The sequence below is a fragment of the Rhipicephalus microplus genome, chromosome 9 (genome assembly GCF_043290135.1).
Source record: "Rhipicephalus microplus isolate Deutch F79 chromosome 9, USDA_Rmic, whole genome shotgun sequence".
NCBI lineage: Eukaryota > Metazoa > Arthropoda > Arachnida > Ixodida > Ixodidae > Rhipicephalus > Rhipicephalus microplus.
In genome coordinates, this window is record NC_134708.1 from 44069522 (window position 1) to 44086962 (window position 17441).

The 17441-nt window shown below is 41.7% G+C and overlaps 1 protein-coding gene across 3 annotated transcripts in view; it reads left to right on the top strand.

Moving 5' to 3' along the window:
* The window catches only part of LOC142772205 (uncharacterized), a 75464-nt gene that overhangs the window by 36803 nt on the left and 21220 nt on the right, over window positions 1-17441 (top strand). Inside the window, exon 3 of one of the 3 annotated variants that reach the window (XM_075874387.1) lies at window positions 2213-8483. The exons of the other annotated variants lie outside the window; for them this stretch is intronic. Within the exon in view, the coding sequence (XP_075730502.1) occupies window positions 2213-2868 (656 nt within the window). The 3' untranslated portion in view covers window positions 2869-8483. Of the gene's footprint in view, window positions 1-2212; window positions 8484-17441 lie in introns of those variants that run through there. 3 annotated transcript variants of the gene reach the window in all.

Here is a 17441-nt window from a genome sequence, read left to right on the forward strand (position 1 = left end):
GTATAAAGGTTGCCTTTTCAAAAAATAAGTAGGCACCAACTAGGTAATGAAAAGGGTTTACTCAAATACAATAAAAAGAAAAAAAAAAGGTTTGATGAAGCTCAGCTAATGTGGAGTGTACTGCATTGTTTGTGCTTGTTTTAGCAGTTGTTTGTGTACTTTTGCAGATGTGTCCATGTCTATATAAAGAAATGAACAAGTCTCGTGCCTTAGATATTGCCAGAAAGGCATGGCTCCAGTGTCCTCTTGGAAATAATTACTTATTTCACAATACCATTGCGGCTTATTATTTTGTGAATGTGGGATTGTTCTGGTGATGTGGCCCATGTCCGTGAACTGCTCCATAGAATAGGCTTGATTGAAATAAGTGAAATTCACTATTCAGTTTTGACTCTGTTTGTCAATTGAAATTGGGAGAAAGTGTATAATGATTTTTTTTGTGATGGTTATGTTTCATCAGTGTGAAGAAGTATTGCCTGTTTTGTAAATCACTGGTTGATGTTAAGCATTTATTCATGCACTTCTTTACACATCCGCATGTGCCGAAAAGAAATAATTTGTATCTAAGCAACGGCAACACTCGGTGGTGACTTTGATTTTACGCTGTTGAATGTAAGCGTTTCGTAGTGGCAACCTGATGTTACTTTATTATGCATTTTGCCTCTTGCATGTGTTTGTGTGTGTTGTGCTTTTTTGTCAACTAAATTTTGGATATGGACAAAGAAACTTATTGTCTTGCAGTTCCACTTACTTAGCAACTACCATTTAAACTTGCCTAAATCTTTCTCAATTTCTTCTTTCATAAAATGTATTGCCATTTTTGATTCGATCATTCATATTTGTCTTTGCCTTTTCTTTCGGTGATGCTTAAAATGCAATTAGGGCATTGAGTTGATCTGACTGTTTTGTAATATATGCAAGGTTGTTTTACCGTTCTGGTGTATGAGGACAGTCTTAGACATGTAATTGTCATTGTCTGCATTCCCTGAACAGTAACAACTTGATAAATTGAACAGGTTTGTTGGTCGAGGCCGGAATCTGTATTGTGTAATGGCATGAAGCTCTTGTAATTTGGTCATGTTTGGCCTGAACCCGAATAACTCGTTGAGTCGTAGATTGCTGAGCACAAAGTGCCAGCCACCAGCCATTTTACTTGCGGAAAACACATGAGCACATAGTGCAGGTAATGGTTGTGGCTGTAGGTAAGGGTGTGGCGCAGAACATCTATCAGGCTTATTTAAATGGGTGTCTTGGAGATTGGCCGCTTTGTGAACCAAGTTGCAGGTTGATGAAAGTTGCGACTTTTTTGCTTCTATTATGCAAAAAAAGGTAGACTATTTACAAATTGATGAACACAATGAAAATGTTTTCATCTTAGAAATATTATTTTTTTATGTTCTTGGTTAACTTGGTATTTGGTCGATTGAGATGTTTTGTCCAATCCCATGAAATTTGAGCTAACGAGATTTTAGCATAGTTATGCGATAAAGTAGAATTCGTGCTCGCTGACTGTTCGAGTAAGTGTCTGTAGCATTATATGGTGCATAGCTTACTTTTGTTTTATTCAATCATTATGCTGTCTCTGAAGTAGTTTAGAGACAATAATGGGAATCGTGTAAACTGTGCAAGTACGCTAAAGAACTTATACTTTTTCCAGTCTGCATAATTGTGCGAGCATTTCTCTCCACCAAAAGTGTGATATAATTTCTATCTCTTCTTTATGATTTGTATTCCTTTTTTATATTTTGTAGTTCTTTTCATATTGACCTTGTCCACTCATATTTCATTTCTTATGTTTCGTGCATTGAATTGGTAAAGTGTTTGGTTACTGTGCAGCATTTTATGGATTGTCATACGGGAGAAAAAAGTGCAATAAATGTTTTACTGGGGTATGGCCTAATTTAATGGTGTATGTGAAATAAGCTTTGTCATTTAGGTATAGTACCAGCATTACATCAATATTGTACTCGTGCACATTCACTGGAGGTTTTTCTATGTCTTGGACATAGCATTTACAAACAGAGAAAGAAACTGTAACCATGTCATCATGGCATGGTTATTGCTCAAGTAACATGTGGCTTGCTTATGCGAAGGTGATTATGTATTTCATCTACAAGTGCAGTAATCTTGCTTCATTGCCTAGTGCTTTTGTGTAGTTGAACACAATGCATGCAAGGTTTTCATTGCCTCTATTTTGTCTCTGGTTTTGCAGGTTCCTTGACTTCGGCACCCCATGAGGAATACCATTCACTTGTGTCCGTACGAGGCGGACTGCATTCGTGCCGTCAGTGCAGCTATGCAACTAAGAGAAAAGAGCTCATGCAAAGACACCTCTGCAAACACACGGGCGAGCGCCCCTTCCAGTGCCACCTGTGCCCTGCTGATTTTTGTCACAAAACGAACCTCACAAAGCACCTTCGTACGCACACAGGGGAGCGTCCCTATCTTTGTGACTGCTGTGGCGCGTCGTTTTCAGTGAGCAATAAGCTGGTGGATCACATGCGCACACACACAGGAGATCGTCCGTTTTCCTGTGACCAGTGTAGTGCGTCATTTTCACAGAAGGCGACCCTCAATGCCCACATGCGCACCCACACAGGGGAGCGTCCCTTTTCCTGTGAGTGCTGCGGTGCATCGTTCTCACTGAGCAATACCCTCAGGGATCACATGCACACACACACAGGAGATCGTCCGTTTTTTTGTGACCAGTGCAGTGTGTCATTTTCACAGAGGGGGATCCTCATTAGGCACATGCGCACCCACACAGGAGAACGTCCATTCACCTGTTGCCACTGCAATGCATCTTTTTCACGGAAACACCATCTTGTAAAACACGTGTACTGTCAGCATACAAGAAAGTCAACATAAAAAGTGAGTTGTCTGCATGCATTTTCTTTATGGAAGATGCAACTGAAGGTTTTTTTATCTGTAGAACAGTTCTACAAAATGTTAGTTATTTGCATAAGTTTTGATGGCTGATTTCAAATATGTAATCAATTTTATAGCGACTTGCACAGCTTTGTTTTGTACCATGACTGTGTAAAATATTGTTACAGTGGGTTCACTAGATTGAATCAACAGCAAACATCGACTGAAAGGGGGAATACAAGAAGGACGCGCAGTTACGGCACGTGCTTGTCGTCCGTTCCCTGTGAATAAACCTCTTTTCAACCTTGTTTACAAGTCACGTAACAGAATAGTCGAGGTGCCGGGTACCCCAAGTCTCTAACCACGAGTTTCCATCCCTTCACGCTCATCAGAGTCCTCGCTTTGCGAGACTACCACCAACATCAACAGGAGAGATGCCTCTGAAACCGATTTCCCGAGGACGCTGGCTTCTTTCCATTCTTACAAGGAGCCGCCAAGATTTGGTTGGACTGGTGAGTAAGACGTGGACGGGTGGTTGAAGCAGTGCAAGCGGGTGAGCGAACTTAACAGCTGAGACTCCGTCGCTCAGCTATCGTATGTAGTGCTCTTTGTCACCAACACTGCCCTCCTGTTGTACAACAACCACGAGGATATGCTCAACACGTGGGATATGTTTCTCGACGCATTGAAGGAGTGCTTTGGAGACAACACAACGAGTAAGAAGCAGGCTGAACACACCATCTCTCAAAGGGATTAACGGCCTGGTTCAACTTGCACCACTTACATCGAGGAGATTCTGAAGCTTTGTAAACTTGTTAACCTCGGTATGTCTGAAGAAGACAAAGTTGGCCATCTTCTTAATGGCATAGCAGAGGATGTGTACCAGTTCTTGATCACCTAAGAGAACCTGTCATCTGTGGCCGACATTATAAAGCACTGCGATACCTTTGAAGCACTGAAGATGCGTCGTATAGCACCAAAATCGGGCTGATTGGCTAATGTGCCAACAGTAGCTAGCGTCGACGCCAACCCTCCATCTGACCTGTCATCGACAAAACGACAGATATTCCGGGAAGAGCTTCTCCGGTGCCGTGAAATAAGCCATTACAGCAGTGATGACTGCTACCGAGGCAACCAGCCTGGACTACCTCCTGCCTCATTCTCACCATCTATCAATGCAGCGAACATGGACAACTACCGAGCTGTGCTTCGGTCCGCACCGGCAAACCGACCTCCTTTCGCCAACAAGCAGCAGCCACGAAACACCTATGCCCTGCAGTGGTTCCACACTACTTACTCAGCTACAACGGGAGATAAGTATAGGCCACTACATCAAGCAGAGTCGCTGCCTGGCGGCAACTGTCCGAAAGGTGAAGTGAGGATTGCTCCTTGCGTAGTTTTCTTGCCAAGTCGTGTTTCTATGTGCGCGTATGTGATGTACGTTCTCAAAGTGTGGTTTGTCCGGTCAGTCAACGCTAGTGTAACTGTATGTACGTGTGCCTGAAACGACGTACGAAAGCATTCGGTCTTTCTTGGCTGCTAATGCATTGTAATAAGATCGGTGAGATAAACTTTCCAGAGTGCTGTTTACATGTGTCATACCTGCCATTCAGAGTAGATGCCGCTTTTTCTTTCAAGCACATCGCAAAATGCTCTTGGCATCCTTCAGTATATGAGCACTTATATTAAATGCTGTGTGAATGCAGCCTTTTATAGTGACTTGGTTGTAAAAAAATAAGCAGGCTTTAGGTCATGCACTTGCGCGCTGTTGGTAGGTGTACAACTACGGCACTGTAGTTTATCGATCATGTGACGATCCGTAGTTGTGTTTATATGACCGTGATAGCACTACATAGATATATTACTAATGTCATGACTGGGGACTAGCAGCGCAAGAGACTCCCATCAGCTCCTCAAGCGGTGCTCGTCGACAAGAACGCCGTCTGCATCCCACAAGAGCGCGGGAACACTCCCAAGCGCACTGCAAGGAACGCACACCGGTGTGCCAGTGACATGCAGTCCGCGTCGCACACGAACGTTGTAACACGCAGTCGGCGTTTCAGGAGAAGCGCGTGCACGAACCGAGAGGTGTAAAAAGCGCATCGCATGTGCGCAGGGGTGTTCTGTCTCGGTGGTCTCATTTACGGCCAGTTGTGTCTCATGTAAAGGTGCTTCTAGGCGCCTAGTGTTCTTCACACCTGTAAATATGTAATTAAATTGTGTGTTCGTGCTGTGAAGAAGCCTCGCAAGGGTTCTTAATTTCCCGGCATTTGAGTGGCTGCCTGTAGCCCAACTTCTCGGTCACATCACTGTCACATAAACTGTGAGACTTCGGTACTTACTTACACTGTACTCAAAACAGAGCTACCGTGTGTAACGATGTGCTCAGATTTAAGAACGCTTTAAGAAGCTAGACATCGAAAATTAATTCAGATGACATGCCTTATATATAATGTCATATAATTTCACTGAAAATTTCATCACTTTTACATTGTTTTCAGTGTTTGTTTGTGTGGCATTGTTAGTGACCGACAGAAAGCATGCAGTGGTAATTTTTTGTCTGAAAAAAAAAAATTTGCTTGTCCTAATAACCAGGTCTTTGTTGTAGCACGGTCATGCATGTAATCGATCGCTGAAAGCTTTCTGCTGAACTCTTACATAAGATTTTTACTGTTGCAAGAACATGTGCGTACACGTGGTACTTGCAGTGTAGCGCAAAGTGCTCTCAGCCACTAAGCTTTCCGGACTAGACTTATTCACTGTCCAACATTTCATTGTGAACGGAATGATAGAAAAGAAATTATATGCATATAAGGTGCGAACGGTGGTTCTGAAGGAATTGCACATTTATGCGGGCTTTCTACGATCTTTCTTTCTATTTTTTCTAGTATGCAGATGGCAAAGATGTAAATAAGTAGTTGAGTCACGTTACAGCAGTGCATAGCAGACGGAACACAAGCTAATCACGTACAAACAACACAGCAAAGGCGGGATTTAGTGCGTAAGTGTGAAGAGAGTCACCCAGGGCGAGCATCAGTATGAAAAGCAGAATGCGCTTTACCCGCAGCTAATGTTAACATTGCATAAGGGGCGTGCACGGATTCAGTGAAGAAGAGCATAGATATAAACAGTAAACATTAGTCAACGCATTTTATCTGCCGACAATTGGTTCAGACCGCACGCAACGAAGCTCCGCAGCGTGTATTTGTATACCCGCTGCCAACCACCTATCCACACTTGTGCGGAGACGGTGCTGCCACCTATAGCCCAATCTCGCTAGGAATTGCAATGATCGGGGCAGATATCCCATGCCAGCTAACGGAAATGAGGGGTTTGAGCAGCACCGTGCATTTCTGCCATCTCCTGTGTGCTATAGCTCCGGCGTCCTAGGCCAGGACTCAAGATTTTGTGACCGTCGACAGCAATTCCCAGGAGCGCCTTCACGAGCTTTCTACAGTTATAGCAATCGACCCTTTCCATCGTCATCGACCCTTTTCAACACCCAACTTCCAGTTGTCAATTTCGCCAAGGCAACTTCCGGAACTCGTCCCCACCCTCTGATTACAACTTAACGCCATTGCCTGCTCCACGTGCTCCCCGGTTGTTATCGCCACGGCGTCGCTTCCCGTCACCACCACCAAAAAACTAGGCAGTGCCGGTGAGAGGGGTGAGGTTGCTGGATACTGTGCGCTGTCAATCATACCTCCGTCAGCCTTCATGCTGAAAAACAAAGTTCATGTGTGTGTCGACAATGTCCCTATTATAGATATTGTAGATACTGGGGCAACAATTACAGTGATGAGCCTTACTCTTAAAGCTCTTCTGGGACAAAAAGTTATGTTTTTGTGGAACAAAGTTGTGGTTTTGTAGTGTAAGCGGTGACACATTGTGCTCGGTCGGCATTTGTACAGCAGATGTTTGTTCGTGTGGCAAAGTATTCACCACTTAATTCGCCGGGATTCCTTGATCTACGCTGGACGTTATTTTAGGCCTAGATTTCTTACGGGAGTGTGGCGCTACAGTTGACTGTCGAAGTGGAGAGCTTTCAGTACACCACGAGCTTATGACCGAACTCCTAGAGAACTCGCCGTGTCAAGAAAGTGCCTTCTGTGTTGCCGAGGATGTAGCGATTCCTGCGCAGTGTAGGGTGTGCATTCCGGTAACCTGCTCTGGTGCAGCTCCTACTACATTTGACGGCACAACAGAACCTCTACACTCAGCTTATGTGAAGAAGAACGTGTTGGTGCCACATTGCTTGTTATCGGTATTTGAAGGACGATCTCGATTATGGACGATGACTTACGTGGCCCAGCCCATACTTCTACCTTCTGGTATGAAGCTCGCACTTTTCAGGGAGGGAGCACAGACTTTAGTTGCTGTACTTCATGCCGATGCGAATGAATTCTTGCTCTCGAGCCTTTCGAATTTGAAGCTTCTACTGAGAGTGAGCTAGTCCCTCAGCACGAGTGAGCCCCACACGTTACTATCGGTTTGACTTTTTGCAAAACAATAAGACATCCTCGATTCCAGCCTCTTGAGTACGCTATCGTATAAACACCGTATCAGTGCACCCTGTACGACAAAAGCTGTACCGAGTGTCACCGAGAGAGTGTAAAGCAATTAGTGAGCAAGTTGAAGAAATGTTGCAAAAATGAGTCATTCAGGAGTCTGCAAGTACTTGGGCTCCACCTGTCATTCTCGTTCAAAAGAAGGACAGCAGTTGGAGATCTTGTGTTGATTACTGCCAGCTTAATAGGATTACAAAGAAAGATGTATAACCGCTTCCGCGCATAGACGATGCATTGAATTGTCTTCATTCAGTTTCCTACTTTTCTTTTGTTGACTTCTATTGGCAAATATCGGCTATAGCGAATATCGATGCACACTGATGATAAAAAAAGATGGCGTTCATAGCACCCGATGGACTTATTGAATTTAACAATATACTCATGAAAGACACATTCGAAATGTCCTGGAATGTGTAAAAAAGACTGTCTACACACTTGATTGCCTAGAATCAACAGTTGATGCACCCATCCCTATTTAGTCACAGGGCATCTGTTTATTATAGTTTACCCATATATTTCGTGCTAAAATTACGAAATGGACCCTTAGCTGATTGGTGTCGTTTAGAAAGCATTTATATATTTCATGTCTTATATGCTAATACAACATAGCACCACTAATGTTCAATTTCATATTTCCCTCCGAATTCAAGTGCTTAACTTCATATTGCCCTATGTAGTGAGCTTGTCTTTAAAAAGAAATAAGTCGGTACATCAAATAAGTTGTGAAAAAGTGCTCACTCAATTAATATACTAAAAAACCTTTGGTGAAGCCCAGGCAATCTTGTGTGTACTGTGTTGTTTGTGCTGGCTTTAACAGTTGTCTGTGTGCTTTTGCTGATGTGTACATCCCTTTATGGAGAAACGAAGAAGTCTCATGCTTCGAATATTGTCAGAAAAGCATTGCTCCAGTGTCTTCCTGGAAGTCATTCATCATTTCATGAAAAGGTTGCTGCTTAATATTTTGTGAGCATGAGATTGTGGTGGTGATGTGACCATGTTTGTGGACTGCTGCAAAGAATAGGTTTCATTAAACGAGTGAGATTGACTATTCAACTTCCACCCCGTTTGCAAATTGAAATTGGAAAGAATGTGATGGATTGCCTTGTGATTTTTATGTATCGCGAGCTTAAAGCAGTATTGCTTACAAAGCACTAAATAATGTTAGGTTAGGGTGGAGAGAGCTCGTTGATTACAGGTTACGTTGAAAGAGTAGTTTGAGGATCGGAAGTTATGTTAGTTTCGTAGCTCACAATTCATAATGACATCAATTCTTGGGAGGAAAGGTGAAAGGTAGAAGATAATGCAAAGGAAGAGGCCGTCTTCTCAAGATAGTATCCACACTACCGTGCACTACTTTTGGGTAAGACTTCCTCCATGAGAAAATCTGTTGAGCGGGCACATGCTTTCAAACTGTGTGCCTCCCGATGGGAGCAGGAAAAAAAAAAAATCTTCTCACCTGTAAAACTATAAACCGCAATTTTCTACTTGCATGTCTGGTGATCTACATATTGAGGTATGGTGGCAGTGCTTTTACTTTTGCTCCCCTTGATTTGTTTGCCTTGACGTCATAATACTGCATATTAATAAGAAAGCATCAGTAATGAATTATGGAGCATTTTTTTCGTTAGCCTTCTCCCACATTCATCCTGCAAATCATTCATATGTGTCGTAGATTCAAAGAACCTGAGGACAAGACTGTGTAGGTATTTTTATTTATTTTAGACAGACTGCAATGCTCATATTGAAGTTTTGTCAGGAGGAAGAAACAATAAGTATATTAAGGTCAGTAATAAATAAACATACTAGAAGTAATTCAAAATACTAGTACAGGCTTTCCTAGTTGAAGTGTGAAAATTGTAAAGATCAACATTCATAAGTTAGAACATCTAAATATACATCACTTACACAGTCACTCATACAGTCATATCATACTTAGAGGTATAAGGATACAATCATATTCATACATATTCAAGAGTTACCAAAACAAAAGGTTACACATTCTAGTGCGATTTTGTGAAGCCTATGCAGATTTTTTTTCTTTCTCAACGTGGCAGGAAACTGTCATGACCCTCTTGATGACATTGCTATGTTGAAGATGCCATAATATGACAGCCATTGTTAAGCACCATTTAATTCTGGAAGAAAAGATTCCATTGTCAAGCTCTTTGGTAATTTTGTTGAAAAAAACCTTGGTATATCGATTTATTGAAATACCCTCTTTGAATTCAGATATCTAATAAGATAGTTTTGAAATTCGATTTATATTTAATTTATCCATGCACCAATTAATCCATGCAACAACACACTTACACATTGGTTTGCACAAAGGTCTGCCAAAACGAGCAAGTTCAAAATTGATTCTGAAAATTCACTGGCTGGACTAGCAACTGGAAAGTGCTGGGTGCACGAGAAACAAATTTAATATGCCAAAATCGACCATCCAAAAGCGTCGATCACTGCTGATTGACTTGAATAGGTGTGGTAACAAAAGAGTTAAACTGCGAGTCCGAGTGAATGATATTTTGATAAGCTTGAGGCTGGCTGAGATTTTGGCGAGTCGGAGTCCAAGGGAGGGCTAAGCGCAATTTATAACTCGTGACTGAGTTTGTGAGTTCCGCATTTCACTGTTGTAGTATGAGCCTTATGTCGGCTAGCATTTATAATTACGCCGACTCGCACATACTTGAGTGCACTATCATTCATGCACCAGCTCAGTATTCATTCACCAGAAGCGTGAGTTACGGATGGCCGACGTACCTTGACCTTTCTCCCGCAATCTCCTTGGCAGGATGGTATTATCGTTGAGTGTAAATCATATTATTTATTGTATATGTCGTTACTGGATTGTAACCATAGACAACTTGTTTCTAAAGTTACAAGACCAAATCTGTCGTGTAAAATACCGATTATGCGAGGTAATCTTAAAGAGAATTGTCTCAGTTGAAAAACTTGTGTAAATTAATGAACTCACAAGTCGACACACTCATACTCAGATTGAGCCATGAGTCTTGGGTAGTATTGTTATGGTGAGCTTGATTCCGAGTGAGTTCGGTTGAAATGAAGAAGTTTTAAAATTTTGTGAGCCTGAGTCTGAAGGAGTCTTCAGGAGAAAAATTTTGGTGTGTCTGAGTGCAAATGAGACTTTAAAGCAAAATTTTAGAGGCTGATTTTGAGTCAGCTTTGCAGTTTTTGCCGATCTATGGCCACATTATCTAAATTTTTCAAAAGAGTTAGTGTGCAAGAATATCTTTCACTTACAATAGTCATAGCATAGAGGGTACTTTCCTTGTTCCTTAGAGTATGATAAGTTGCTTAAAGTAGCTGATGTGATGTAGTATTTATGGAGATGTTGATACTGTCTGGCATTGATGTTCAACCATACGTGCACCTCTTCTCCACCAAGTTTCTGACACAGTGCGTCTAGCCAACGAGACCTGTTCTTTCTCTTCCCTTCTGCTCGTGCCACAAGCGCTAGTGCAGGGAAGTATAAAGTGTGCGAAACCGTCCTTCTTCCAGTGCTGGCGGTTTAACGCTTTCGACGCTGCTTTGTCGTCTCTTCGTAGGTGTTCGGACACTTCATCACAGCTGACATATTTGAGTATCAGGAAAAAAGAAGTTGTGTTGGTATGGTCCAATGCACTGCAGCTTCTTGGTTTCATTTAACATCACATTCATTCCACTGACACTTGGGCACTGTGTAATAATACATTTTTTTGCATTATGTGTTTCAGAGAAGACGCAATCATTCTAGAGGGGGCTGAGTTCTGCTGAAGAACTGCCTTTATTTGTATCTAAAGGAAGACTTTCGTTATCTGGCTTCACGTGTATTCCGTCTTTTCCATTCTATGTTACTTTACCTTTTCTGACTTCATTCTTCGAACTCTACATGTTTTTACGGAGCAGGTCTCTTGTAGATGTTCACCACTATTGCTGTAGTAGTTGGCAGAGTGCCTGGAAGTCCTTTTTTAAGTCTGGATTTACAAACCTACCTTGTCCTCACTTCTTGTTGTCCTTATTATTTCCGTGTTTGCCAGAGTGGTGTAGCAGTTAGGGTGCTCGGCTGCTGAGCCGAAGGTGGTTGGTTCGATCCCGGCCGTGGTGGTCGCATTTCAATGGAGGCTCAAGTCTAGAAGCCTGTATGCTATATGTTTAAGAGCACGAGATGGTTGAAATTTCTGGAGTCCTCCACTACGGCATCTCTCGTAATCATAATGTAGATTTGTGACATTAAACCGAAGGTATTATTATTATTATCATTATTATTATTATTATTATTAGTAGTAGTAGTAGTAGTAGTAGTAGTAGTAGTAGTAGTAGTAGTAGTAGTATTACTACTTTTGTGCCCCTCGCATATTTCAAGAACAAATATGAAGCTAGTATCAAGAAATCATTCTCAGTTATCTATTCCCCTTCTTGTTTTTATTTTTTATGCACTGTAGCTTGAAAGTTGGTGCAGTGGGTGCGTTTGCAGCTTCTCAAACCTCTAGCAGTTTGTCTATTTCAATGCGAGAGAATTGCCGCAAAGCTGTCCCGCGGTTCAGTTTGAATGAAAGCTGCAGTCAAATATGAGCCAAGGTCACATCAAGAGTTTCTTAAGCCTGCATGGCACATCCTCCCATGAAAGCTTGCCCCTACGGACATTACTGCCACTCTGTACCTATAAGCAGTTTCTCCACAAGAAATATAAGATTCTCCAAGAAAAAAAAAAGAAAGAAAAAAAAATCGTCAGGCCTGCGCAGCACAGTCACCAGTCACAGCCGCATGTCCAGAGCCTGTTTGTTTGTTTGTATCCTCTAATCCATGGCTCATACCCACTCTGGGGGATTGGCCAAGAGAACATATAGTCTCATTATAGTCTCATATGGACGATAACTGCATTATTGCTTACAACGAAAAAAAAAAGGGGGGGGGGGAGGGGGTTGGAGGAGTTGTATAGTGAAGACAGTATGTTAAAAAAAAAAAAAGAAACCAAAAATTTAGATAGTGAGAAAAAAGAATCAACAACAAAGTAGACACTAATAGCTACAACTTGATTTTAGGAGCCGACCAGACAGCTGGTTTTGCCAAACGAGATTAATTTGGCATGTCACGGATTTATCCAGAATTGAAAATTACTTTTCGACCCGTTTTTTTTTGGGGGGGGGGGGGGGGGTATCTGTTAACGTGGGCTTTATGTTGAAAAACGTTTAGAGTCTTGAATAAAATTACACACCGCATCGAATGCATCTCTGTGGCAATTTCTCAAAACAGAGGCACCAAAACTTAGAACATTTTCTGTGGTTAAATTTAAACCTAGCTTCGCAAATGGAATATCTAAAAGTCATTTCCTAATTAATGCATAGTTACGACATGAGCCAAAATAATGTTCAATAGTTTCTGATTCTTCGCAGAAAGGACAAAGGGGGGAAAGTGTCAGACCAGCTCTGTGTAAATAAATATTTAACGGGTGGACACGGCACCAGAATCTGGAGATTATAATTTCAAGTTTTTTTTGATGGACTCCACTGGGCTTTCCATGGAAATTTGAGGTGCTGATAATCTGTTCATTGTGTGATATTTTCTAAACTATCTGTAAAAATAGCGAATTTCCTATATCTAACCCCTGATAAGTATTCTAACTATGGAAGTACTGAAATTACTGGTCCATCGAGTGATGCTCGTGCCAAAGCATCTGCCAATTCATTTAATTTTAATCCGCAGTGACCTGGGACCCACACTAATTTGAGGAGTTTTAAATGCGGCGGTGCTAATGTGTGGAACGCTGCTAGGGCAGAATATTGTTCAGAGGTTGTCAGAGCTGCACACACCGAAAGTGAGTCGGTTAGGATGATTGCACTGGTCTCGGTCGTAGGAATTTTACGAAGAGCTAAAATAATAGCTACTAGCTCGGCTTCAAATATAGGAGTGAAATCTGGAAGCCTTACTGAAAAAGACCAGCCGAGGAAATCAGACGCAATTCCGACGCCTGCCTTTTCATTGTCGACAGAAGCATCTGTAGCTATTACATTTTTTGTTTCTGCATGTACCAAGTAATCGTTTAATGTAGTGGTCAAAAATCTAAGAGATTGCAACTTGGCTTGTGGGGGGAAGATTTCATCGTACTCTATTCTAATATTGATGGTTGAGGAATTAGTTTCAATTACTGTGCTAATGTCTACATTTATGCAATCCAGTTTCTTTTTAATGAAAATTATCTGAGGGGTATGAAATCCAGGCCAATGTGCAAGAAAGAAAGAGTCAGGGTCACTGATGAATGCGTACTCTGATCTTCGCGCCGGTAAACTGTAGAACTTTAAAAAGGTTTGAACCGTTAGAATGCGGAATCGACAGAGGAGCTGACGATGGTAGATCTCGAATGACTTTTGATGCTTCAGACAGCGTTACGTTTTTGAAGTCAGTGCTTATGCTAGACTTTTGCCAGTTGAAAGCCATAATCGAAGAAAATCTAATTTCTAGACCTCTGCCAATTAACTCTAAAAAGTTCTTCGTTTCTTCCTATGATAGTTTTTCATAATCAGTATTTAATGTAGACGGCAGGATTTTGCGAGATCGCATATATTGAAATAAAGCTTTCTTATTTTTGGATTTCGAGAGAAAATCGAAATGTCTTTTATCATAATCTTCTTTAGCTTGGGCCACCGTGTGTTTAAATACAGCGGCAAGAAATTTATAATCTGACCAGTTCTTAGGGGACTGATTATGTATTAGCTTCTTCCAAGCTGCCTGTCTTCGTCTGTGATCTCGTGAACAGTTGGAATTCCACCAGGGGCTATAGGATATTCTCTCCGCCGATTTAACAATAAATACAGCATTTTTGTATGCCCTTTTAATTACTGCGCTTATTTTCATAGCTTTAGTGTCATCTCCATCCTGAGAAGGAGCGTCTAAAGCAGTTTTTAGGTCGTGTTGAAATTTTGCATAATTTATATAGGCTCAGGCATGGAAGCATGATGGTTTGACGGGACAAGCGATCTCGAACATTATTGGAAAGTGGTCACTGTTGGAGGCGCAATCAAGGGCTGTCCACGATGTACTAGCAATGGCCGAGCTTACAAAGCTTAAATCTAAGGCGGAGCGTGAATGACCTCGAAAAAATGTGGCAGCTCTAGCGTTAAGGCACAATAAGTTGTTGTCTACCGACCAGTCCCACAACCGTTGTCCACACTGATCTGTTCTAAAACCCCAGCAGGTATGGTGAGAGTTGAAGTCACCAACTATAATTTTTTCTTTACAGCCTGAATTAGCAGCCATATCTAACAGTCTCGTGTCTTGAATGCCTACAGGAAAGTAGACGTTTATTAGCGAGAAAGGCAAGTATCCTGGCAAGGTAATATCTAACGCGAAAATTTCGCAGTCAGAAGACATACATTTGTATAAGTTTTTGACTTTTAAACTAATTTTATTGTTTATAACCTCCACCTTTGGATCGACGATCTAGACGAAAGGTTTGGAAGTTGGGTAGGTGAAATACATGATGTGTGGATAGCCAAGTTTTTTGTAATGCAATAATAGCTGGATCGAATTTGGAAGACAGGTATAACAGATCTGTTATGGCTGAGTGAAGAGATCGGCAATTCCAATGTATAATTTTAAAAGACCCTATGATTTCGTTAAAATGGTTTCGGCAATCACCTTATCTAAAATACTTTCTTTTAGAAAATCGGTTTTGGAAAGGTTGTCTTTCTGGTATTTCTTGCTTTTTACAAGTTTCGGCGAGCTAGGTTTTTTCGATGCAGGGGATCTAGAACGCTTTAGGCATTTCAGATCTATGTCCATATCTTGTGTGTCCTGAGAAGCTTCCTGTTCACCCTCGCTTTGCCTCTGAACGCCTTCTCCGGAGGGCTCTGCAGACTGTGCATCTGGTGGAGTTATCTCAGATTCTGCCTCACTTGTCGGGTGTGCAGACTCAGCATTTTTTACAGCTGTACTTATATCTATCTGTGCTCCATAGACTTGTGCGATTTGGTTATTCACAATGTGCGACAGCGACTCACATAGGGTGGTAGCAAGGCGTTGCATAGCCTTATCCACAGCTTTCTCGATCATGTCCGCAATTGATAGGGAAAAGGATGCTTCCACTGCTATGTTATGGCGGGCAGCTGTTCCGGCAAATCCTTGAGTTCGGGCTTGGATTTCAGCAATGGCATCCTTTCGGGAGCATCGCCTTCTGTCTACAATTTCAAGTATTTGGATTTTACGTGCCTTGGCTGAGCAGTTTGGGTTATCAGTGCAGTGCGCTTCATGGCAAAGACAGCACTTTTCTTCATTAATTTTACAGTCGTTTGAGTTGTGCGTCTCACAACAAATTCTGCATCTAGGTACTGACCTGCACCCTTTCACTGTGTGCCCATAATGCCAACACTTAATACACTGTAGGGGACGAGGTGATAGTGGCTCCACTCTGTATATTAAAGACCACACTTTAATTTCGGTTGGGCGATTCGACCCGGCAAATGTAGCAATCACGAACTCCGTTGGGAGCTTGTTCTTGTCCACAACTCGACTACATCTATAGATAGCTATCACACCTGCTTCTGAAAACATATCTAATATCTCAGTAGGGGTCAAGTTGACATCGACACCCCGAACGAGGCCTTTGACACAAGCTAGGTGAGGGGGAATGAATGCGCTCACCGGGTTGGTAGCGAATACCGAGCATTTTAGTAGGTCTCGAACACAGAGCTGGTCAGACGAGAAGCAAAGAATGCAACCCTTGCCGAACTGCCTGACCTCTCTGATGCTTTGGTAGTGAGTTGTAGCAGCTCTCAACTCCGTCTGAATCATTTTTGGATTCTTCATCCGTATGATACCATCGTTGCTTGGGACCAATGCCACAGGAACGGATGAGATGCCATTGCGTAAAAACAAGTCCACTGGCAATTCCTGCGAAGGAAGAGAAGCAGACCAGAGGAAAGCCCCTGGTCCAGGTAAGGAAAACGGCATCTGCCTGGTCGTACTATCTGAAAATACACTCGCTAATCAATAAGGACACTATAAAAACGCTAACGAAAAAAAAAAAAATAAAATCAATCACAACTATTGAATTCTTGGCCAAACCCTCAAAGCAGGCAAACGTCAGTCGCTGTTGTCAGAGCCTGTTGTAGACTTTTCTTCTTCTTCTTCACCTCTTTTCATGGCTCTTACTCAATGCCGCGGATTAGCCGAGTGTTAGGTGAATTTTTTTTTTTCAGTGTTTCTTCAAAATACTTCTTGTTTAATTTGGAATAGTTAATAGAACAAACTTAGTTATAGCATGTTAGTTTCTTGGGGCAACTAATACAGGTACACATGCAGGGCACCCACTATGCCAACGTTAGGGTCAGGAGGTAGGTAAGCACCCAATGTACCACAAGTTGCTATTATGAGGTTTAGCCAGGTACCCATTACACAAATGTAAGGCATAATGCATATTGGAACGCGACAGCAAACTTTTGTATACTTTTCTTGTGCTGTGGCTTACGACGATGAAGAATTAGTGCCTAGTCTTTCATTATGGGTGCAAAGTGTTCAGTGTCTCACCCGGTGCGAAATTCGTGTTGTGTGATGCCTGGTTGCCATTTTCCTCTTTGAAAATGTTATATTACATAGGTTAAGGGGAAATGAGAGGCGGAAAACTGAAGTTTTTTCCAAAGTCACATATTTCTGTTATTTGCTTTCTTGAATTTAGCTTCTCTACTTTCTATACAAAAATAACTCAAAATTATAATTAAGCTCAAAGTAGGTTGAAATCATTTTGAAAGAGCCCAAGGGGGATTCTAGAAAACTAAGAAGGGCTCATTGTCTACAGTACCTGAAAGTTGTTACCTAGCTGTTTGCCATTACATTTGGATGAGGAGTTAACTAAAGCTGCATGCTCAAAATAACAATGATTGCCAAGCCCTCATGATGTAAAGCATCCTATTAAAATAATATTTTTCCCACATAGATGACCTTTCACTTACACCTTCAAAATGAATTTTTCTCAAACCTATTTTTGGACAATTACTTGAGTTTCGAAATCATGTT